The sequence below is a fragment of the Anser cygnoides genome, chromosome Z, assembly GCF_040182565.1.
Source record: "Anser cygnoides isolate HZ-2024a breed goose chromosome Z, Taihu_goose_T2T_genome, whole genome shotgun sequence".
Lineage (NCBI taxonomy): Eukaryota > Metazoa > Chordata > Aves > Anseriformes > Anatidae > Anser > Anser cygnoides.
Genome location: NC_089912.1, coordinates 23,610,891 through 23,636,993, shown reverse-complemented (window position 1 = coordinate 23,636,993; position 26,103 = coordinate 23,610,891). Strand labels below are relative to the sequence as shown.

Here is a 26,103-nt window from a genome sequence, read left to right as displayed (position 1 = left end):
ATGGAGTGTGTAATAATTATTTTCAGACAATAAATAAAATGCTTATCACAACATTTTTTATCTTTTTAAGCTCTGCACTGAAAAGCAGAATTTGTTTATCTTGACTGAAGATATATGGACTCCTGCTAATGGACCTCAGCCACATTACCAGACTTGCTTTCTGTTTTTTCCAGCCATTTCAAAGTCACCATTTTTCAGGATAACCGTAATTTAGTGACATGACATACATTGTGAACAACCAGCAGTCTGGCAATATAAAGACAGCAGTTTCAGATCTGATTTTTTTAAAAGGCCTCGTGGATTATCTTGGGCAAAAGTAACTTGAAAAGGCAGAAAGAAACCTCTGGGGGAGATTGGACACGATGCTAAGAAGGACCACTGTGTCTTGGAGGAGGGTACAGGGTCACATATAATAGATTGTGGTCAGTCATGACAAGTCTCAACTGATAATGGGTTTCCATCCACATAATGGAAATACAATTCAGTATGAATCCCAAAATGCAGCAATGCAAAATTCTTATGGTTATACAGTATTGCTCCTTATTATTGCACATTTATCACAAGGCTTGAAAGGGAAAAGAAACAAATGCATCTCTTGGTATCCGTTACTAAAGTTTTTTTTTCTTTCTTTCTTTTCTTTTTTTTTTCCTGTGATACTCAGCCTGTTCATCACTCTTTAGTTTCTGTGTCTTTTGAGTATCAGAACAATGATCTCACACCAGTTCCTATTTCTTTTAGATTATGATTTATTTGCATATGTCAATCACAAACTTTTAAAAACAAATACCTTACACTCTTTTCCTCATCCCTCTTCCAGTCTCATACTTAAGTTCTGACCAAAACATTAAAGGCTCTAATTCTCTGAGAACGCAAATACAGGGATAATCTGCTAAAAGGCTGCAAAAGATGAGTGATAGGTGAGGTCAGGAGAAAAGTTTCCAGCACACTTTTCTACATAGGTGACCTTTGTCTGGTTTTTGGTACAGACAAAAAAGGTTATTTCAATTATGGAATAAATTAACGATGCCTGGAAAGACCTTTGTCTGACCTCCTGATGCTGGGAAACAACCACAAAAGCGAGAAGAGCATGCAAGAAAAGGGTAACAAGAGAAAATATTTAAATCCAAGGATAGTGTTGCAACACGATGCTACTGCCCACTAATGTACACAAATTTCAAACCCAAGACACAGTGCAGACCGTTGTGTTAAATTTGCAGTGCTCAGTCAGAGGACAAAAAAAAAAAAAAAAAGAAAAAGGAAAAGAAGCACCAGCAGTGGTGCTAGGCTAACAGATCCCTGAGTGCCTCCGGCCCTGCACAGACACAAACGCTGGCTACGGCATTATTCAGGAAGAATGCAAGTCATCACCTGAATTAGCCACAATGACAAACCTGTCTAACAGGCTCACAGGAACTAAAAATCTTTACTCAAGTAATACAGCATTTTAATTTAAGAGGAGTGGCAGATATTAAAGTGGCTATCAATTCATCTGATTTAAAGTATAAACACAAGTCCACTGTGCCAAAGCCTCAATCATGAATACATACATGGTCAGAATTAATTATCTTGTGGTTTATTCAGTGTATACTTAAGGTGGAAAAAGAATACAAGAAAACAGAGCTAATCTGCGTGCGATGAAGACATCACACAACAGAATCAGTTTTTTGAGGAACTGTTTTTTTCCCATGAAGTGTGCATGCCTACAGAATGTTAGTTTTATTCGCATACTGAAATTCTGCTGTCCATCCTATATTGTGAATAACTGGAAGAATGGCAAAGAATTACAATTGCAGTCATGGAACCGACTGCTCCTCTGACAAAGGATCCAGAATGTTGCAGCAGAGTATTTGTTACTCTCTTTTTAAAGCTCTTATGAAACTCTGAAATTACTAGGAATGAGTGAAGAGAACAGAATTACCTTGTGAAAGAAGATGAAAGGATAAGTGAGGTGTAGTAAGTGAACTGTTTGTTGTTGCTGTATTTACTGAAACTGTCAGTGTGTTTCTCAATTCCAAACTTCTACCATAAAACAGTAGAGCTGTTAGAGATCAACTGTGGTATGTAACGAGGCACCAAATAATCACGGTGGGACAGGGAAGGAGAAAAGGAAGAGCAAAAGGAAGAAAACTTGTAGATTAAGATACAAATTGCTCAGTAAGTGAAGGTGAAGTGGACTATTAAGTGTGATGCAGCCTCTTCCTCAGGAAGTTCACACATTGTTGATGGTGGAAAGGTAGGGAGGGACATATAAAGAACAGCAACTCTACATGTATTTCTTGCTCTCTCCCTTCAGACATCTACTATCTGTCTCTATCAGAGTCAGGACACCAGGACAGACAGCACTAGCAGAAAGCACTGCTTTTATTCTCATAACCACAGAAAGATCTGGGAAGATGACATTAGCTGTGGTTGACCACCACTTTACAGCAAATTTCATCCAAAAGATCAATCTGGTACCAAATTGTACACCAATACAAATACAGATGCAAGGAGGTCTGTTGTCTTGTGGAAATAATACAAGGGTGTAGACAAATGCTCTAGCAGGGTCTCCACAGACTGCAGTTTTGGAAATGAGCTCTACCATACATATAACATATACAACACATAACATATACATATACATACATATACATATAACAACCATTAATCAGTTACATCCTTTATAAAAATTTTAAGCACAAGCTATCCAACTATCTTTCTTAACCCTTACTCATCTCTGTTACATGAATTGTGGCTCCCCAAATCACCTCCCTTCTGCAAATCATTAATCCTTCTTCCAAAGCATTTCATATGTCTCATGAAACGATGGGAAAGATGTTACTAAAAACGTGGTTCAGGAAGTGTTTGTATCACTTAGCATGCATTTAGCATGCCAGCTGAAATAAAATGCTCTGCTTTCATAAGTATAGCCCAGGTGCAGAAGTGAGATTTTAATGCTAGCACAGCTAGCTCCTGAAAACAGTTATGCAGAACCTCAAACACTTCTTACCTAATTTATGCCTTCTGAACCTCTAATTCATATCAGTGAGGAAGAAATGCATCAGCCAGAGGTTATAGGGGATAAAATGACACATATGATATGATATGAACATGGAGAAATCTCTGTGGATTAGGAGGATAAGAGCAAAAAAAAATAGGTTATGTAAAGCAACTACTTGAAAAAGTGATGCAGTTAGAAAAAGAAGAAAAGGTAAAGTGGGCCATCAGAGTCTCTCAGCACCTAGACATAGCCAACTTATTGAACATATAACCTGCCCTTGATGAATGCCTTTAAAGACTATTTAAACAACTGTTTAAAATGACTATGTAAGAAATGAACATTTCAAACTTTGCCACGCTTCAATTTTTTTTAAAGCCCTCAAGTGGGTAGAAGTGAAATGCTAAAACATTTAAAACTATATAAAAATTATTTAAAAGTGTTTTTTTCCAAAACACAACTGTGACAAAGTCTGTCAGCAGCCACAAATGTAGCATTACAGAGCACCTTTTAGACATTCCAGATGTCCTTGTCATTTCTGTAGCCAACAGATAATCACCACCGTACAACCAGTGAGCTCAGTCATCCATTCCCCTTAAATTTCTCTATTCCCATCAGCATTCCTCTTCAGCCCCACTCCCACAGCTTTACAGTTTTCCTTTTAGGTGAGAACACAGAAGTATTTATTTCAGCATGGAGAAAGGTGCAGCAGAAGCACACTAGACTTCTGAAAGGCCAGATATTGTGATTTAATGATATCCATAGTTCAGGTGGCAGTCATCCCTATTGCTGTGTTTACAACCACACAGCCCAAGATGATGGAAAAAACCTTTGGCATTACAAATTTGTCACTACATGCATGCACAGTTAGTAACCAATCAAAGGAAAAGTCTAAACAATCTCATGCTAACAGAGCACAGTTAACCATCAATGTGGATTAATCATTGCATGGAAGCACCTAGAATCATAGCATGGCTCGAGTTGGAGGGGACCTCACGGATCATCTAGTTCCAACCCCCCTGCCATGGGCAGGGACACCACCCACTAGATCAGGTTGCTCAGGGCCTCATCTAACTTGGCCTTGAACACCTCCAGGGATGAGGCATCCACAGCTTCTCTGGGCAACCTGTGGCAGGGCCTCACCACGCTCTGAGTGGAGGAGGGTACCTACAAGGTACTCTTCATTTGTTGACATTTTTATACACATTTTTTCATAAAGACCCGAACCTAACAAAACTCTACCTAGCACAAGACTCTGTAGAGATATAAATAACAACAAAGTCAGTGTAGCCACTCAGAACAATAAAGATTGCTTAGGTAAGGTGGACCCATCTGACTGCTTAATGACTGCCAAATGCAGCATCATGTCACACTGTACCTCAAAAAGAGGACTCTACCTCAGAGAGCAGTTGAAGTTAGAAAAGGATCTCAAGATAATAGCTGATAAACGGTGTGTGTGACTCTGGCTCATAGATCAAAAGGAATAAAGGTGATGACTGTTTTTTACTTGTGTATGTTGCATTGATGGGATGAAATAAGGGTCTTGTTTACAAGCCTAAAGGCCTTGAAAGTAGCTGAAAAAAATAATCAGGGAATGCAGACAAGGGTCTACACTGGAATGGGTTGCCCAGGGGAGTGGTGGAGTCACCGTCCCTGGGGGTATTCAAGGAAACGTTGGACGTAGTGCTTAGGGATGTGGTTTAGTGGGTGACATTGGTGGTAGGGGGATGGTTGGACCAGATGATCTTGGAAGTCTCTTCCAACCTTAATGATTCTGTGATTCTGTGTTTGAAGAACTGAAGTAAAAGCCTTAAAATTCAGACTGCTTGAACCATTATAAAGTTGGCTGGAGTTTAAGTAACACATAGATATAAGCCCCTACCAAAATGCCCTGAATACTGAATGCTAAACTTGCAGAAACTCAGAATGACTGAGGTTGACAGGGACCTCTGGAGGTCACCTCTCCAACCCCATCCACTCATGGAGGGTCACTCACAGCAGGCTGCCCGAGACCTCCAGATGGCTTGTGAGTACTTCCAGGGATGGGGATTCTGCAGCTTCTCTGGGCAACAAATAAGACAGGATAATTTACAGGACAAAATGCTTTGTCTGGCTCTCTGCTAGTGTAAATTAGTATATATTTTGCTTTAGTTTTGAATTGTAAAGTACTTACAGAAGGTATTTGACAGAATGGCAATACCTGAAAACAAGTGTTTTGTTTGTAGAAGTATTATTGTTGTTGTTTTCTCTGTTTACATCTGGCTCTCTACGTTTATCCTAATCTGATCTTTTTTCTAAGAGCTGGGAAGGCATTAGAACCTGGATCTTACTCCTATTTAATCTCTTGACTTTCCACTGACTGTATTTTCCATAACAGATACATACAAACTGGCTTAGTAGAAGCTAGACTGAGATCACTAATCTCTTCTCACATACCACCAAAGCACTGCAAATTGGCAATAGCTTTTGATCAGTGTTAATTTGTGCTATTTGAACATGACCCAAGACTCTGTAATCAGTTACCTAATCCACTGAGAATTGCAACTTTTATTTTCTAAAATGCTTTGAAGCACTCACCGTTAAAAGAGGTTGTTTATGTTGGCTTCAAAACAAAATCAATCTAATTCTCTCTTGGTATTTTTTAAAAGAATGTCATCAGCACATAGAACTTAAAACCCCTGGCAGCTATGTTTCTTAAAGTCCTAAAATTCTTTTCACACATGACATTATTTCATCCTTTCCCCATACACTATATTCCTCCCTGTGGAACAAGAACAACACAAAACCAAGGACCATCTTCAAAATCTTGAACTATTAGCTCACCTGTGCTTTTGCCAATTTCTTTTCTAGCAGGTCACGTTCTCTTTCTGTTTGTTGTAGACGTTTATTAAGCTCCACTATGTCTCCCTTCAAGGATGCCAGGGCTGCTAAATGAAGCTACAAGACAAAAGGGAAAGAAACAAATTAACCAAGTCACAAGCCATACAGCAGTACAATTTGAAAGATACAGTATTACACAGCAGCTACAACATCTGCAGATTTCTAAGTAGTTAATAGGAAGTTAGAATAATGGAAGTCAAAAAGCAAAGTACATACAACTAAACTCTCTTAACATGCAATTGTACTCTTGTGATAGTTCACACATTCCTTCATCAGAAAACACATTATAAGGATAAAACACAATGCAAAGTAATTCAGCTGGAAATGTGCACCTCAGTTCTAGCGTGAGTTTAATAGGAAGTATCTCAAGCTTTGTGTTATAAAACCTCATATTTAATGTCAACCCAGATTTGTAATATAAAAGAAGGTGTTCTGTGTTTTGATGTCTTCAGAGATAAAGAGGTTATCAGTGTGGCAAAGGGAACAACTCCATGCACAGGATTCAATTTAAATTTGCAACTACTGCTTATTCAACTCTGAGCTACTGCTTTATTGTTGTTTTCCTCAACCTCACCTCAGTGAGCTGCAATGATTCTGATCTACTGAAGCCAAACGATAAGAATGTGAACCGATTTTCATTCTGCAATATATTATTTTGATGAAAGATATCTATCTATGCTGATCTTTGCTCTCTGGGGACAGCGACAGGACCCGAGGGAAAGGCATGGAGCTGGGACAGGGGAGGGTCAGGCTGGGGGTTAGGGAAAGGTTCTGGACCCAGAGGTGGTCGGGCACTGGGACAGGCTGCCCAGGGAAGCGGTCACAGCACTGAGCCTGATGGAGTTCAAGAAGCATTTGGACAGTGCTCTCAGACTTGTGGTCTGGTTGTTGGGTGGTCCTGGGTGGAGCCAGGAGCTGGACTCAATGATCCTTGTGGGTCGCTTCCTACTCAGGATATGCTATGGTTCTATGATTCTATATTTAACTGATAGCATTTGGAAATAGATAGGAAACTAAGATAAACAACACAGTTAAGTTATGTTAGCTACCTAACTTAGAAATCAAGAACAATTCTTATTAAAAACTCAACAGTTACAATGCATTCACGTTCTCTTTTATCCTCAATATAACCCTTTCATTATTACAGCACAAGTAGCAGCTAGAATTCAACATTCTGTATTGACAACCACAACAGAAAAGCCCAGGAGGAATACTAGCCAATAACTCTGAAGCCTTTATTTGTAGCACTAAAGAAACAACTCCAAGTCATACTGGGTGTGAAAACTAAAGTGACCTTTCACACTGAACCAAGTAACACAGCAAACACTGCTCTGCTGCAAAGACTTGGACTGAAAGACAAACCCTTCTTCTATCACTTAGTCTGACATTTTATTGGGTGGGTCTCTTTTAAGTTATTTTTCTTCTTCCACTTCCAGCCAATCTGCTAATGAGTCCCATTTTTGTATCAGTTTACTTTCACAATACCAAAAGCTGGCAAAACTGTATGTGTTTTCACGTACTGATGTGTGAAAGTAGTCATAATACAGAAGAGAGACTCGGTCATTTAGTGATAACTCCTTCACATACAGTATTCCTGTTGCTGTAGAAAAGGCCACTTCTGGCTTCAGCACAGGAGACTTGATTGCACAAAAATTTCAAATATGAATTCTGTAGTTTTAACTGCAGTGTAACTAGTTACACTAAAAGCTCTGGACGTGCTCATTTGTCAGCTCAGCCTAAAACACTTTTATTATGGCAGCTACAAAAATGTGTTACACGCATGCAGTTGTTCATTTCAGGATAAACATACACATATGCAATTTTATGTTGCAGTATGTTTAAGATTCTTGACCCTAATTTTTCAAGCGAAAAAAACAGCAGTTCAGGCCTGCTATGGGCATATGCTATACAGTTTCTTTCAAATATGTGTTCTGAAATGTCTTAGGTCCAGAAACTCCCCAGATCTTCAAGTATTGTTGGCCTTTGGAATAAGGCTTTCCTTCCTACCACAGGAAACCATGCACTGGTTTTACAGTGTGGAGAAACAAGAACCAGCCTAATGGCACCAATCTGTTCATAACTGACTTGCAATCTTCAGGAAAGCTGGTGAACTTAGAAGTCACTGTTTTTTGCCTTAACAGAGAAGTGCTGCAATGAAGCTCACCAGCTTGTTCATCAGATCTTGCATCCTTTATCACAGCTTTCAAAACATATGTGAAAAAATGGCTATAATCCTCTGAATTGAATACAAAAAAATGGTGTGTAGTCAAGTAAGTATCATTCCCTTTTGCACACTGTAATTAAATGTCCACTAGCTGTGGTTTTAATTAAGTACCAGACTTACATGTTCATACACATGGAGCTGTAAAAGGACACCATTAATTTAAAAATCTCAATGAAAACCAACTTGTTCTCTGAACAGTGGAACTGATGAAGCTGACTTCCTGTGGATTTGTCTTTGATCCTTCCCACGCTAAGACCCGCTCAGCTCTTCTTCATGCCCCCTAGCACACCCCAAATGAGGTAAGAAGCAGCATGAATGTGTCCAGCCTGACAACAACGCTGCTGCCCGGCCTGACAGCCCCTGCCAAATGAGGGTATACAATGGGCGAGCTACACCTGCCTCCCCTTCACCATAGGGTCTCTCTTCTCCAAATAACCAGAGCTGCTTTTTTAATTACAAAAAGTTTGTTGCAACTTTTGCTACCCAAAATGATCTTTTCCTTTCATAATTTGAATCAGGTCAGTTTCTACATGCTAATAAAATAATAAAAAAAAAAAGCATAACTGAAACATCAGACTAGACAACATTAAGTTATCATACAGAGAGGAATGCTGCTTGGGATACTCTTCAGTTTCAGTGTGCTCTTTTGGTGAACCCACTGCAAACAGCAGTAAGTAATATGTGAGTGGTGCCTCCAGCTACTACTGTGATAAAAAATAAGGTTAGCAAAGGTAGGGTAGCTGTCTGACCTTGGCTGTAGAAAAAAAAAAAAAAAAAAGAAAAGTTATTAGGAAGTATTGCTGCATCTTTCCTTAAGGAAATAAGGAAACATCTGAACAAAGAGCTACCACAAACAAAAAAAATGCCCTGCAAAAAAAAGCCCTTATTTAGAATTCAAATGAATAATCTGAACTATTAAAGATGGAAAGACTCCATTTAAAAATCTCATCTAGAAGGTAATGATATGGGGCCTGGAGCATCTTCCCTATGAGGAAAGGCTGACAGTCCTGGGTCTGTTCAGCCTGGAGAAAAGAAGACTGAGAGGGGATCTCATCAACGTTTATAAATACTTGAGGTGTGGGAGACAGAGGGATTTGGCCAACCTCTTTTCAGTGGTTTGTGGGGACAGGACAAGGGGCAATGGCCACAAGATGGAGCACAGAAAGTTCCGCACCAACATGAGAAAGAACTTCTTCACAGTGAGGGTGACGGAGCACTGGAAAAGGCTGCCCAGGGAGGTTGTGGAGTCTCCTTCTCTGGAGATATTCAAGGCCCATCTGGACGCCTACCTGGGCAGCCTGCTCTAAGGAACCTGCTTTGGCAGGGGGGTTGGACCGGATGATCATTCGATGTCCCTTTCAACCCCTTCAATTCTGTGATTCTGTGATTGTCAAAACTGCAATTCTGCAGTACTGAACCATTTCTTGATATGAGAGCTGAGAAAAAGAGGAGAATGGAAGTAGGCAGACGGCACACAACTTTTTTTCCCCCTTCAGCAAACAACAGACAAGGCAGACTGACTATCGCCAACACTGATATCAGACATGTATAACTCAAGGAGGGCTGCACCATGAAACAAATTATAAACTCGTTAGTTTGCAACAATTAGGTTATATACCACCAAGACTACTGTTTGCACAACATATTGGTCTGAACCTTTAAACAACAGCTCCCAAGAAGAGCTACTTGAGTACAGGGAAAACAGTTCATTGACAAAGCCAGCATTGTTCATACACTTTATATTGATCCAATATAGGACGTAATGAATTCTCACATTTCACAGGAAAAAAAAGGAAAATACTATACGATGCCAATGCACCCAAACTGTCCAACAGGACAGGCAAGGTCAACACAAATGAAAGCAATATCAAGAAAGAAGGGATCAGACAGGCAAACTAACTTGTTTCTCTACCATCAGCCAAAGAATTAAGAATTCTTTCAGTCAAGAAAGTAGATGCACGTGATTGTTAAAAAAATGCACCACCTATCTTAACTCAGAAGTTATAATTTCTACAAAATTTTATGCAATGGCAACTGCAGGTTGTTCACCGAAACATAAATAAACCACATTTTATACCCAATACTATCCTGTCACTTTTTAATAATACATATATATTTTTATATATGTAATATAAAAAACATATGTAAAACAAATAGCAATCTGTGCATAGCATGCTGCCTTTAAAGTGAAAACCACTGTACTGATACGTTTTGAAAGATACAGTAATTCAAAAAAAAAAAAGTCATCACAAGCTTAGGGAAACCAAGCTCCTGACCTCGCTTCCCTATCTTACCTGCTTCTACAACACCTCACACACGTATGGCAGACATGATTCAACGATGTACTGTTTGTATAGTGCCTTAAAAGCCACTTTTGGTGCTGGGCTCTGTGACACATTCTGTGCAGGTACAATTAGAATCAGTATTTGTTGGCAGTCAGGTGTCTCAAGAATTTTTGGGGGAGAAGAGTGCAAAAGCAGATGGGATAGTAATATGAACTGAATGACAAGGAAGCAAGATACTACTAAAATATCTGTAGTACATACCGCTGGAAGTGTTCTGATGCCAAGACCAAAACAAGAGAAAGATGCAAAGAGCAATGAAGGACAGTGCTGAAAAAAATGACAGGTTACAATTAACCTCATCACTAAGTCTGATCCTCTTTTTTCTTTCCTTCCTCCTGAAAATAGCCTAGTTAAATTCGATTGCTAAAACCATACTCACGGTATGCTTTTTCTGTTTTCAACAGAACACTCACAAAAAGGACAACCTTCTCCTTCTGAAATTAAGGAACCAGCCTTTCCTTTTTCCTAATTTCCTGCTTTCATCACCTATCACACGCTGCACATCAGCTTGGGAACTGGTGTTCAGAAACATAACTTCTGACATAAGTGAGCCATAACAGCATCGAGATCGTGGCAAGGAGTTATAAACCCATTAACCAAGACGAAGTAGCCAAACACCAAGCGACCCATTTATTTGCTCTACTTGTGTCTTCTGCAACTGGCCAATAAACCCCTGTACTGGAAGAAGGCCCAGTGGAGATGGGCCAGGCAATGCCCCCACGAAGCTCAGGGAATAATGAAGGGTGTGACTGACCACAGCTGCTGCAAAAAAGCTGATTTTATCTCCACACAAATGGGACTGGAGGGTGGCCATCATTTCAAATAAACAGCTATGTCAGCTGAGTGGATGAACTAGTGGCCTAGATGTTCCTCCCTGAGATCATTAAAAAAGTACAACCAGCACTGGGGAGATGTAGACATGGTTCAGCCCAACACAGACTTTAAAAACTAAACAACCATTGAAGAGAGGAATGAGCCAGCAGGAGAGCTGGGCAACCCAGGCATGCCTTCCTGGTGGGACTGGGGATTCTCAGCATTGTGACAAGTGAGAGCATTACAGAGACCAGTAACAGAGCTTATATTGGTATAGAGATTGAACTGTGTAATGTAATTGCTATGTATCCTAAGTGTAACTCACATTTGTGTTGTATTTTCAGCATATTTCTGTCACTATTATAACTCAAAAACTGTGTAATATCACCTACTTTCAAATAAGTGCATTTAATAGTAAACATTGCACCCTCCAGACAAGTAATATCTAAAAGAATCTGTTCACAACATATTGGACTCTGACACCCTTTCCTCTATTTTCCATTTGTATTTTGCATGGTTTAGTGCAAATAACACACAACACCTACTTTTTTCTTTGTTTTCTTACGACTCTTTTTAATGGCAGGCTGTATACACAAGCACGCCTGATCAAATATTCAAAATGCTGCCTCATCTGTGAAAACCTACCAAATTTTTCTTATCAAATGTTATTACAAAGTGGCTTTGTAATATGAGAGATGGGAGATTTCAAGTACAGCATGCAAAATGCAGTCAGAATCTCACTTAAAACTTACAGGGCAAAACAACAAGTGCCTATGTACTGTATTTTCTGACACCCATCTTCAAGGTGAGGAAAATACGGTTAAACCATACAATTGCTGTCAAGGAAATAAGAAGAGTCAGTAACGTAAGTTTATAATGAGAAACACATTTTAAGACAGAAAAAACTTTATCTGGATTTTGAATTGAGGAGTTTCAGAGATGCACAACTCTCCTTAATGTCAGCCAAGAACAATGTCATGGTTAGCCCAGGAAAAGCTTGGACAAGGCTGGATGTCAGCGGCTGAGATGAAAGGGAACCTGTCACACTAACATGTGGCATGTGTACTTAGAACTTACATAACAAAGGTAAAAGAGGAGAAATGTACAAGGAAAAAAAATAGCATGAAAAATTACAGCATGGGTTCACATCTTTAAAAAACATCGAGACAAAAGCAAACAAAACTGAAAACAAACTTTCATCTGAGAGGAGCTAAAGATATGAAACTTGTGTTACAGGCAATTGCTGTACATAATGATGGTGTTGGTAAGCTTATGGTTTATCAGTAGCACAGACAGGGTGTTATGTGCAAATAATACACTTAAAGCAACTGCTACGTAAATGTGTAGATACTCTAAACTGTTTTTCTTCCCAGTCCTACATGTTTTTCATGCCTCCTTTTCTCACTCAGGCTCCATGAAAGGTGCATTGTTACTGTACAAGTGATGAAATAAATATAATCAAAGCCCATTTCTGTGAATGTACTGACAAGGTGAAACTGAAAAACGTAAAAGAACAGCCAACTCCCAGAAGTAGTGACAGGACAGTTCAATATTCTCCAGACAATTTCAGCTTTGTGATCTCTAGAGCTTAACCCTGAAATACCACTGCCAACTGCCCTTTATGTAAATACCTACAGCAAAGTCAAAATGACTAAAAAAACAGTATCACTGAACTGTTCGATGTGTCTACCAACATGCCCTAAAACTGAAGGTTTCAAACAATCATTACATGCTAATAAAAAAAAGCTAAGATTTTTTTAAATGACTTACAAAATGGACATTTTGTGACTATCCTGCTGAACCAATTATTGCCATATTAGACATTAGACAGTTACATCATACATTTGTGCAATACCAAACAAATAATGTGCCAAAACAAGCCATGAAGGAACCATCCAAATTCTAGAAAAACAAAGACAAACGTTCGTAAGGCATACTTTGTTTTAATTTGAAAAGTCTGCAGAAGATGTGCTCAATCTGTTCATGTTACTTATGAACAATTTTAACTGAGATTTTTTTTTTTTAATTGGAAATTAACATTTCCAGGCACTTCATATGCTTGTGTATATTTCAAACTATTTCTTAAAAACAAACAAACAAACAAAAACATTAAAAATCACAGTGAATTCCTGCCTTAATCAGTGAAAAGTATCTGATAAAGAAAATACACTACAGGATTGTTCAAAAGTGTAATGGAACAGATAATTTGGTGCTATCCCACTGAGTATGATCAGTTTTAGAACATCATTAAAAAAAGACATAATCATGGAAAATACATCCTTATTTGAAAAATTACTCAGACAATTTGCACTTGATGAACAGAGCATGTGCTAATTTGTACTTCATGAGTCCACCTGAGGGATAGATTAGTGGGTCTACTCCTATTACAACAGATGTTCACACCTTCATGGGAAAGAAATTTTTAGGTGACAAGAGAAGAAAAGCCTAAACACGTGGTCCAAAAGTAACCAGAGAGGCAAACATCTGAATCTGAAGATCACACAGAACAACCACACCTTGCAAAGTTTACTCTGTCGGGATTCTTAACAGTATTAATTGTCCCATTGCAAGGCAGCCCATGTGTCCACGGTGATACCCTCTCACGCGGCTTTTGTGCTACATTTAAAGGCTCAGCCTTGCTTTAGCCCTCCAAAGGGGGAAACCACTGCCACTTGTGCTCCCAGTTGTTTGTGGGGAGCAACATAACAGTAATGCAGCGGATGGAAACGGGGCAGTGGAGAGATCCTACTTAGGACAAAATACTGTCTTCATTTCACCTCAGTATAGACACACTATCTGTAATCACAGGGTTGCCTTTCTTTAATTCAAAATTTAAAAATTGGTATTAGAATACCATTATAAGCTAGGAGGAGCTTGAAATGTCTATATTAAGCAAGATTTGATCCCACCTCAGTCAATTTATTTAGCATCCTTACAATTACTGGCAGAAGGACTATCAATATAATTCAATTAAGATACATTATCTCTTTGTTTGTGTCACTTTGTATTGATGGAAAGAGGAAAAAGACCTTTCTTTCTATCCTCTCCTTTGGCCCAACACAACTGAAGAAACTGAATCAGGAAGGGAGATGAACAGGAAGGTTCAGCCTTTTCTCTGTTCCTTTCCAGTTTGCAAGGAGCACTCAGAGGTGGCAGGCATACCATTCTCCCCTCGGGGAAGAAAGAAGTAGAGAACTAATCCCAAGAAGGCAACCCACTCAATCCTCTGCATTTAGCATTATGGTGGCCCACATTCTACTGCTGGATACAACAAATACCACAGATGGGGTGTAAGTTCATTTACATCAACTTGTTTTCTAGCAGCCCCACCTTTTTTTATATCACATTACATTGCTCGTTCACCTTCAGTCTTTTCTGAGAACAAACTAGATCTTTTGAAGTAGAGACTGCCACTTGAGAGCCACTCAAAAATAAGTATTACTTATTGTGCTAATTTAGTAATAAAAAAATAAATAAATAAAAAGCATCCCATGGTTCTCATAATCTTTCCAAAACTTCTCAACCAGAAAATAATTTCTGATTTCCCAAGATAGGACTGTGGACTTGCAACAGAGCTGTGTTTACAGTGACACATGGATCCTCATCTCAACAAAGGCCCATATGATCTGCTGTCACCACAAATTTAGAGAGAGAAAATTTGTCACGCCAGGTCAAATCAGTGATCTACCAAATGCAATACTCTTCTTCTGCCATAAGCCAAAATTTGATGCTGCAGTAAGAACAAAAACCAAAGAAAACAAAACGCCAAACCCATCAGCTAAACACCCTGTAACATATGTTTTCAATTGTTCACAGAGAGAAAGCTTCATTACAACTTTTCTTAATCACCTCATGCACTAAAGCGCTTTATCAGAACGCCCATCATGTAGCTTCGAACTACAACTCTAAAGCAATTCTTCTTAAACCTGGCTAAACACAGCCCCCAGCTGTGGCAGCAAAATTCCCTGGATGAGCAAGTGCTTGTTTAGCAAAATATACATGGTTCAGTTCTTAACTACCTCATTGTTGAGAGGTTATCGGCACCTCTGGAACATCCACATGGCCCTCCCTGCTGCTTTCATCTCAGGCCACGGCCATTCCTTCCTCACAGGACCTGTGGTGGCAATTCTTCCCACAACTGCACCTGTAATTCCCCCAGTTACACATTCTCCAGGGTGACGGATTGCACCCAGATTGCAAGACAGCAGTGTTTGGTTTCTTAATGGTTTTTTTTTTTTTGAAAGATAGCATACTATAAACAACACTCAACTTGTATACTGTTTACCAAGTATCCTCCACCTTTCGTTTTAGGAACACGGGCCCGTGGGGGACCCGTGCTGGAGCAGTTTGCTCCTGGGGGATGGATGGACCCCGTGGTACGGAGCCGTGTGGGAGCAGCTCTTGAAGAGCTGCTGCCTGTGGGCAGCCCCCGCAGGCTCAGTTCGGGAAGGAGGCATCCCGTGGGAGGGACCCCACGGGGAGCAGGGGCAGAGTGACCGTGAAGGAACGGCGGAGATGAAGCATCAGGGACTGACCGCAGCCCCCATTCCCTGTTCTCCTGGTGCCGCTCGGGGGGAGGAGGTGGAAAAGGGTGGATGGGGGGAAGGTGTTTATTTTTTTGTTTTGTTTGGTTTCTCACTGCTCTAGCTTGTTAGTAATAGGTAATAAATTTCATTACCTCCCTACTCTGAGTCTGTTTTGCCCGTCACGATAACTGTTGAGTGATCTTCCTGTCCTTATCTCAACCATTGATCCCTTTTCATCTTTTTTTCTCCCCCTTTCCCTTTGAGGACGGGGAGTGAGAGAGCAGTTGTTGGGGAGCTTGGCTGCCCAGCTGGGCAAAACCACCACATCGTCCAGGTCAGTTCTCAGTACAAGTGGCATTCCTGTGGTCAGTCGTCATTTTAGGCAGATCTTGGCTCTTTTGCCTTGCAATCCTCACCAGCCAACCAGTTCAAACCTTGATGCAGAATTAACTTTTTCAAACTTAATGCAAAAATCCTCAGGCAGGAAAACTACCCGTGCTACTATAACTTCAGTTTCTGCAGGAAGCTACCCCATTTTTCCTCTAGATACACACAATAAACCTTTGTAAAAAGTTATTTTTGAGCACTTCATGCATAAACAACATCCAGCACATTTCAGCATTTCTAGACTTCTCCAGTGCTGCATCTTTCAACGTCTCCTCTTTCTTATTACCAGGTTAATACACAAGGGAAAAGCTAACTGATTTTACTGAAAGCTTTGCCATTAGGTGGGTAACTGGGTGAGACTTCTAGTTACATCCCGTTGCATTTTGTATTGCACTGGATGTTATTAGTGAAACCACAACTTTAACAAATTGGATATAAAGTAACTACTGTTAAAAAATACAGCCCTGACAACACTCTATGATCATCTGTCACTTTGAGAAACCAATATGTTACTAAGGCTCAAAATGTGAGTTACTACAAGTTACTACAAGACTCTTAGAGGAGCTTGCCTACAACAGGAAAAAAGAAAATCTGTTTGGCTGGGTTCTAGTCAATCAGTCATTTCTTTTTTATTTTATTTTTTTAATATTTAAAGATGATGATGATTTTCTTGAAGAAAGCATCTTAAATTAAAAAACAAACAAAAAAAACCCCACAAAACAAAACCAAGCACACATATTATGTTCTATCCTAACAAACTTTCTTCTGTCTAAAAAACAGTCCATAGGTCTATCCAAGTAAATTTTTGATCTCTATGGTATAACTCATTTGAAACAAATCTTTTGTTGAAGAGCTCCAGTTAAAACTATTCTTATTTCTGGAGAAAAAAAAAGAAAAAAAAAGAAAAAAAAAGAAAAAAAAAAGAAAAAAAAAAAGAAAAAAACCACATGGGTAAAAATTTCATTAGTTTAAACCACTGGCTTTTCTGCCAAAGCAGTGAGTTGAAGGATTGAAAAACAGAATATGGCCTCCAACACTTTGCATTACTCCAATTATTACTGGTTATTTGCATGTTCATATCTGGAGCTAAGTACAAGAAAAACTTATGCAAGATTTCTGCATGATGCCTCAAGCTCCTTCTTCATGTCATCTATGCTCATAAAGAAGCAGACAGCAAAGAGCATTTATGAACCAGACTTTCTGAAAGAAATTCAATTACATCCATGTGTTTATCTTTTTGAGTCACTATAATGCTGATACTCTAAGGAATGGAACCTCCATTGCACAAAAAACTGAAAAGGTCAAAATAAACAATAATAAATTTTTATTACCAATTGCAGTAGCACAGGCAAGGTTGCACAGCTGGCATACCTCAATTTGCTTACTGAATAGGAATTTATGTAAATAGGCTTTGTGGTATTTCAGTAACACCTGGATATATTATTCCATTCAAAAGAAATGTTTTCTTTTGTTGTGCACTACACTAATAATCCAACATGTATCTTTGTCTGTGGTGTTAGCACAGTATCTTGCTCAAGTAGCTTCATATTTTCTCAGCTATTTATGTTGTACGCTCTCCTGAACAGACATGAAAGTAGCTGTAAAATTTGTAGGGAACCAAATCTCTATCGCATGACAAAATTGTAATAGCTGAGTCAACAGGTGACAGTAATTTGTAAAGATAGGATCAGAAGTAATTCCAAGGCACAAGTAGCCAGTAATGACAAACCTGAAGCTAATCCAATCCCAACAAATGTAATGAGTAGAATTAAGTATGGTTCACAGCTCTGCACAACTCATGGGTGGGAAAAGGTGTCTAGTAAACCCTAGTACAAGATGAAATCTGTTTCTCATAACCTCTCCTCCAACAATGAGCTCATTTTTGTTCTTTTGTATTGTAAGCTGAGATGCAGTGACTTGACAGATGAGATATAGTTATTCTTCCAGCAAGGATGCCTTTTTCTTTTCAATTGACGTCAAAAAATCCCTTGTTCATCACAAAAAGAAATGCATAAACATTGTTTTAAATTATCTAAGCCATCTTCTAACCAGCTCTATGACAGACTACCAATATTTTGGTTAAGACTACCCATTTTACATGATCTTTTCCAGGCTATTTCTCAGAAGAAGAATAAAACTTAAGTTTAAAGTATTTTTACTGTTTAGCAGACAATTTATCTTCACTGCAACTGGTACACATACACATTTAAAATTTAACTGCTATTAATAATAAAATGTCAGACACTTGCAATTAGCAAAGCCAAAAGGTTTAGTAAAACAAAAATTAAGAATAAAAACTGCTATAACATTTTGAGATTTGTTTACATAGTATTTCCACCTTTACGTGCCTGTCTCCACCCAGTCTAAGGCAGGTTTATTCCTTATCCTGGATTCTGAATGCCAAATTTTACCCCATATTTCACCCATGCAATTCTATTAAATAAACAGGATTTGCATAGATATTTATGAGTCCAGGGCACAGTTGCAAGTGAAGTGCATATATCCCACGAGATTGTAATTCTCTCCTTGAGTGTAATTTTCTTTGGTTTAAATCATAAAATAGTAACACAAAAAAAACCAAACCAAACCAAAACCAACAACAATAGAAAAAAACATTACTAATTCTCTAAGGAAGTCAGGACAGCAAAGGAAGTTATTTCTAAAGCATTTAATAAAATAAATTTTTATGTTTATATAATACAAATACATGCAAACATATGTACACATACTAAAAAAACAGAGGTCACAACAAGTCAAAATATGTATTTTAAAGGCATTGTACATGTCACACAAACCATTTAACACTTCAAAATGTCTGCCTCTTTCATATGACCACTTTCTCTAACGTACACAAAAAAGACTTGCTGTGAACATGGCTCATAAAGAGCTTTCAAGCAGTAACTGGCACAGCCATAAATCTACATAATGTTCAGGAAATAAATCTTGTGCTCTCTGCTACCCATACAGGAACATCAATCTTAAGAAGAACACAATACAGTACCTCCTTATCTGTTTAAAGTAGGGCAAATATTTTACTCATGTTAATTGTCCTGACAGAAAAGGATCAACACTGCATTAATCCATTTAACACGTGGCTTATTTTTCACTCTTGTACACTACATAGGCCCAAATGCTTGCTTACACCAGAGCTACAGATACTCTGTGGTAATTCTTCATAGGGCAAGTTCCTCACTCACAGAGAGAGCATTCTCATTTGTAGCTTTTTATAGCACATGGCTTATATCTCGCTCATGTAACTTCGTAGAAGGAAAGTGGAAGTTTATTTTTTTTGGTAGTTCACGGCTTCAACATTTGTGCAACATAATACTTCACAGTTCATGTGAAGCACTATATTGGTGCATTATTTTCATTTTAATTCACATTCTCAAAATTACTTTCTGTAGGTTCTAAAATATAGACGTACTAGAAGTATTACCTTTAATATAATTCTAGTAACAAAACAGTAGCCATTCCAATCTAAATGAAGAAATGTCAGTCAAAAAAAAAAAAAGACTACATTTTCCCCACCTTTAAGCAATATCCTGGATCAAGCAGCAGACTTCAGAAGTGCTGTATCAGGCTAGACCACAGGCTGACAGTCCAGTATCCTGCCTCTGGGAGTGGTCATTAACAGAAGCTAAAGCAGAAGTATGAGACCTGGGTACACATCTGTAATGCTTCCCTGGTATTGCATTCCACGTTCTGCAGCTCACGGGTAACTTTCCCTTTTGATCTTCATACCACTCATGAATTTACAACGCCCTCTCAAAATATATAGCCATTTTCCCCCCTTATCATCTCAGACTGACGTGCACTAATGTATTTAACAGAAGCTGCTCTTGCACTTTTGATCCCTCCTTTTGTCTTTCTTTGGAGAGTTCTGGTTTTACACTTCTGGTGCTCGATACTTTGCAGCCCTGTGGGACAGTGCATGGCAGCACAGCTGACATGGCTAACCATTTTCTGCTATCAGCAACCTAAATCTACACATACAATACATCACTGGCCTCTGCTGTATTAACATTTGGGTTAATCTAGCCTGTACATAAGCATTCTGAAGTATTCTGTAAGCATTCTATATATAAGCATTCTGTATTCTGAAGTATACCCCAGGGTATATTCCATGGTTCTTCGTCCTGAGAAGTCCCAGGCTGTTCTCTCCCTCCCCAACTGACTGTATCAACTGCAGGGAAAAACGTTTGTCTTCAGGAGAACGCAGTGGAAAAGGCATTAGCAGCTTCATCTTTATGAAGTGGGTAGGCTCCAACTCAAGGCTCCCAGAATGCTTTATCTTAGTAAGTGTCCCCATCCACACAAGCAAGCACTGGTTAAAAACACAAGGAGGTGTCTGCAGAAAGGTTTTGTGTATGAATAACAGTAACAACTCCTAGTGTGTAAGTAGGAACACAAGACATTTCTATGCATGTGACAGGCACAGAAAGATGCTACCTGCATGTAACAATACTGTGTGACTTATCAGAGGTGACAACTATCCGAATTATTCATATCCTATACAACTCTGGATAATTTTAATTCTTCGTTTCAGACATCAGTGAACCAAACTGCTAACATCACTCATATTTGGACAAATCACAAAATCAAAGCATAGAAGGGACCTTAAAGACCTGGTTTCAACCCCCCTGCCATGAGCAGGGACACCTCCCACCAGACCAGGTTGCTCAAAGCCCCATCCAGCCTGGCCTTGAACACCTCCAGGGATGGGGCATCCACAGCTTCTCTGGGCAGCCTGTGCCAGTGCCTCACCACCCTCTGAGTGAAGAATTTCCTCCTCATGTCTCATCTAGGTGCCATCAGAAATGCACAGTTCTGGACAAATAGCTCCGTTCTGGATAAACACAGCCATATATACGCTGCATCCCTCCTGAGTAACATTCCCCTGTTTTGTAACTGAGCCAGCTAGCTTAGGTGAGCATCCCATTAACACAGCTGTGCTGTTTTATTATGCAAGCTATACTGGATATAGCTGGCTTATTTTGCATATTACTGACTTAACTGCAAGCCATGGTGTTCACTCAGAAAGGGCAAGGGCATTCAGATGGCTGCACCCCCTCCTTGGACGTGCACTTCCAGCCTGAACCGCCTGCATCCCACCCTGCCTCGGTTACGATTCTCCTCTCCTGGGGCTCCAGACCCAGGACACTTATCTGTACCCTTCCATTTCTGGATTGTTCCCTCTCTTCCCTACTCAGCAGTCTTTTCCCGAGTCTTCTCTTCACCAAACTGCAAGGCTCACCACAGCAGCCTCCTGCCTGCCACGCTGCTCAGCCCGAGCCCTGGAGTACAGCAGCTGTTTCCAGACTGCTCTGTGGTCCCTCTGAGGAGGGAATTAGCCCCTCATTGACCCTCTCTCTCCTGCTGCTACACACTGATGCAGCTATTTACCTAATTGCAGGGAGCAATTAATATTGTCTCAGTTTGCAAGCATCGTTTTTGTCTATTTCTGCTGTAATACTGAGCATGCTGTAGAAGCAGTGCACCAGCAGCCTGATTTCCTAAAGTCTCTTTCTAGAAATTAAAATTAACAAAGAGGTATTTAAATATATATATATATATATAAAATTTGTGAAAACTGTGTGATAAGGATCAGATTTAAAACACTAAGGACCAAGCCTAAAATATGCTACTGATGGAAAAGAGCAGCAATGTTAAAACGTACCCCATCATTTCAGTTTTTTGAACCTGGTTAAAATTGTGGACTGCTTCATTATTCAACTTAGCTGAAATAAACTCAACTGCTAAATCATGTGCCAGAGTATTTTGGAACATAGAAACCTTTTTTTTTTCTTTTTTTTTTTTTTTCTGATTCCCACTTCTCTGAAGAGGACTAGAAACAAACCGTTGAGACATCAAAACAAAGTTATAGTTGGGGAAAACCAATTAAGCTGACATTAATTCTTCACAAAGATGTTCTTACTCCGCAATAAGATGGTGCTCATCCCTTCTCTAACACCACCGCGCTCCCCCAAAACATCTTGCTGAGTCCATTTTCAAGTTCTCTAAAAGCATTTTTTCTGTTCTTATAACCCACACAAGAAGGCAGTCAGCAACCTTTCTTACATAGCTGTGCCTCAGGTGTCTCATCTGATTCTCTAAAGTTTGTCGTTCAATAGACCCAGTGAATTTTACACAAAAATAGTACTAAAAAATAGCCATGCTTGAAACAATTCACTCTTGCTTGAAACACGAGCAGCAATGCTCGAAGTGAGTACGCAGGTAGAAGCCCCACCAATTCAAAGCCAACACTGACCAGCCAAATGCAAACATCTCCACTCCCAGTCTGCCCCCTGCTCCTGGGGACACCTGCTTGGTGTAAGGCTCTCCACTGTAGCAGCAGACTGTCACCATCACAGCATCTTTTACTCTTTCTCTAATCCCACCAGAGGCCCTGCCATTTTCACGTTGGAGGAAACCTCTCTACAGAATCTGGGACTCACAGAGCAAACCTGAGGCATCCCATGACTGGTCCCGAAACATATGCTTTAGCTGGTTGCTCCGTTTCCCTACGTGTGCCTGAGACTATCTGCGACTCTTTCTTCTTCATATGTTGAAATTTCTGGTTGGGAAAGACTGGGGAAAAAATGAAAGCAAGTTAAGAGTTTCTTTCTGAAGGCATACCGTGGGACCTCAAACTAATGCTCCAGAGAAGACACAGTTCAATTTCAGTCACTAAGCATCATTTGAGCCAAAAAAAGACATACCTCCTCCCCTAACATCACTGTAAGGCAAGTTAAACAGCATGAATCCGTATGTCCACTACAACAAAGAGGAAAAAATAAAACTGAATTCAACACAGAAAAAGGGGGAAGTATTTTTTTTTTCCTCTTGCTCTAAGGTCTCAGCACCAGACTGTATTTGAAAGTCTGTGTCACTCTAAATAAAAAGCTGCTGATACATACCCTATACTGCTAGAGTAAAAACGTTTCAACTTCTATTGGAATGCACTTTGAAACAACTATATCTAAGGTCTGGACTGAGACAGAAAATTTATTATAAACATATTTCACCAAACTTCCATAGCAGAGATTAAAAAAAGCCTCGGTACTACTGTTCCCTCTCCACTTCAGAGACAAGATCATCACAGAAGTGTAACTGCATGTACAGAGGGGTTTAGCTAGCAAGGATATTTAAGTTTTAATGCAATTTTGCATGTTCGTAAAATACATTTGCATCCAGTCAAACTTAAGTGCAGGTATTTCTTGAAGGGAGGCAAGTGGGAGCTGCAGGAGGGGAAGAAATATTTCCTCAGTTTGTGTCCACCAACGATTTGAGATTCTCAAATAACTCCAAATAACTCCAGAAGAGTATTTCTGTAAACGTAATTTGTAGCGCTCTTAAACCTTGTTACTGGGACTTTGCATTTGTCCAGCCTCAAAAGCACAGAACCACAGAAATTTATAATCTTCATGTCTGAGCTATGATCATGCACAGACCATACACACTCAAAAGCTCCACTGAAGATCCATTTATATATTCACTACAAGGCTGAAACAGCTCCGCCTGCACCAGCGGAACAGCACACAGCCTCCTCAAGGTGCTTTGGGTCAAAACTGGATTCAGATTAACCTGGTTAAAACTTATTCCTGAGGTCAGGTCCAACTATCCGGCAAACAAGAGACTGAGGAATGCAATGTGTGGGATACCACAGGAACCCTTATTTCCTCCCCCCTCCCCCCTTTTCTACATTCGGATAATAAATGCCAGTTCGGGCTGCTGTTAGAAAACAGAGCAGGAACATGTACGCATTGTGGCTAACAGAGCCGTTTTTGAGTCACAATGGTCCAAACACTGCAATGGTGACAGAGTTCATAACACCTATTTTATGTCCCTCCTGCTTAACTCAGTGCCACCCACCAGCCATACCCTGGAGCTCTCAGTTTCTTTTTGCATGAGGATGCAGCAACAGCAGCTCACAGCTTCCTTACCTGGCTGTGCACAAGGAGACACTCAGCTGCACCACTGACATATGCTGACCCTGCAGTCACTCCCCCTCTTCCCAAAGGTTATGATGGCAGACTGCACGGACTTGGTCTGTAAACTGTGCTGTGAATTAGACCACCCTGCTCTGAATTAATATACTTCAGTTTCCTGAGATTTAAGTTAGCTGCTTTTCCTGACTAGGGACATTAAGGGTTTTTCTCTTCTAATTAATAGCAAATGTTCCATTACAGTACAAAATCAGAAACTAAGACAGAGATCTGGAAAAGAATTCGAGGACAGTATAAACCAGATGGCTCTAGGCAAGAACATTGCATTTAAATATAAACATCTTTCTGCACAACTCAGGCACATTTTTCCAGTGTTACTGACTTAACAGTTCCAGCATTATCCCATAACCCAGGACTGTGACTATATACTGCAAGAGATACAACTGCAGCAGAATCACCCAATGGAAAATTAGGTCTTGTTTTACATGCCCAGCTATATGACTATCAATGGGCAGATTTGAACTGCCAACAAAATTATGGAAGCTGCGAGAATCAATTGCTCTGTCTGCTCAGCCCACTCCTCAGCCAGAGGCAGAATGAACACAGATGGGAACGACCCAGCCCCCTGAAATCCCAGCAAGCCTTACACATTGTAGCTTAATTTATATTTGAGCTGATTTTGGGTTTCTAGTCCCTACACACAGGATAGAGCTGTTTCTCCCACCAGCCTGAATCATCCACTTTTAAACTATTACATCCTCCTCCTCCACACTCCCTGCAGGCCAAGGAGAGACTTCCACGCCCAGGGTGACGGAAGTACACTATCATCTGTGAAAGATATATATATTTTTAAATGATCACATGGGCAGAGCTTTTAAGAGAAAGATCTTGATCACCCTTCACTAAGTCCCTCAGATAGGTAGATAAACCAAAATAGCACTGTAGCATTTAACTGAGGCAGATTCCATGTTACATTAAAAAAAAAAAGTAACACGCAACCAAACCAAAAAAAACCACCCCACCTCCAAAACCAACAAGTAGACCATTTCATAGTCTTGGAGGCAAAATCACTTAACCTGACCTTCCAAGTAACATTGACAAACAATAACACTACACCCAGAAACTGCTGTACCCGATTTAAGCAAGGAGTTGAGGAGCTCATTACAGATCACATTTCTGAATTAAAGCCTGCACACACCATATGCTATGCATATGTTATTCATCCTTGGTCCTCCTAGACTAAGTCAGAAAATAAAATTTATAATACTTAGAAATCTTTGAGCGAAAGGTAAAAACACTTCTAAGTATTTATATGGTATTATTACTGTAGAAGTGGGTAGTGGTATTTCTCTTCACAGACAAGAATAAATCAGATTGGTTTTCTTCTGCAAACACCAGACAGGGAATGGCAGACCTGGCACTAGAAGCCAGGTGTTTCATTTCCCAGACCAGTGCTCTAATCACTCATCCATCTTGGCCCCCAATGTACTTCATGAATTTATTTTGGCAAGCACAACATAGTGTGCTAACATTGCCTACTATCTTATTCTACTGTGCATGAATTATGCACTACGGTATTGACGTAAAAATGATTAGTTCTTACAAACTGATAAAACTCTGAAGTTAATACACTTTTTTTAGTGAAAAGTGAGGTGACATTGCCATTTTTTGGTGACAAATAATGGATTTTTAGGTTAGGAAAATAAGAACAAGCAAGTCTACCTTGCAATAGTAGTTGAGAAAATACATTTAATTCACATCAAATCACAAAGGCACCACTGATTGTATCTGTCCAAAGTAAAAATGAGAATGAAAGAAAAGCTTTTATTGTTTACTACAATGAATATGGAAATTAGTGTTTTTTTTTCCATTGTAGACCTTAAAATTTGATAACACTTTTTTGGAAATTCTCCGGTAGGTACTGTAGTTAAGATATTTTATTCTGTCTGTGCTGAACAGAGAAACAAGACTTTATGCAGCCTCTGTGTACCAGAAACAAACAAAC

At 39.5% G+C, this 26,103-nt stretch overlaps 1 protein-coding gene across 10 annotated transcripts in view; it reads right to left on the bottom strand.

Moving 5' to 3' along the window:
* MCC (MCC regulator of WNT signaling pathway) overlaps positions 1-26,103 on the bottom strand; it is a 202,077-nt gene that overhangs the window by 69,577 nt on the left and 106,397 nt on the right. For all 10 annotated transcript variants that reach the window (XM_066988301.1, XM_066988300.1, XM_066988305.1 and 7 more), the window contains one exon: positions 5,801-5,914. In XM_066988301.1, the coding sequence (XP_066844402.1) occupies positions 5,801-5,914 (114 nt within the window). The remainder of the gene's footprint in view (positions 1-5,800; positions 5,915-26,103) is intronic.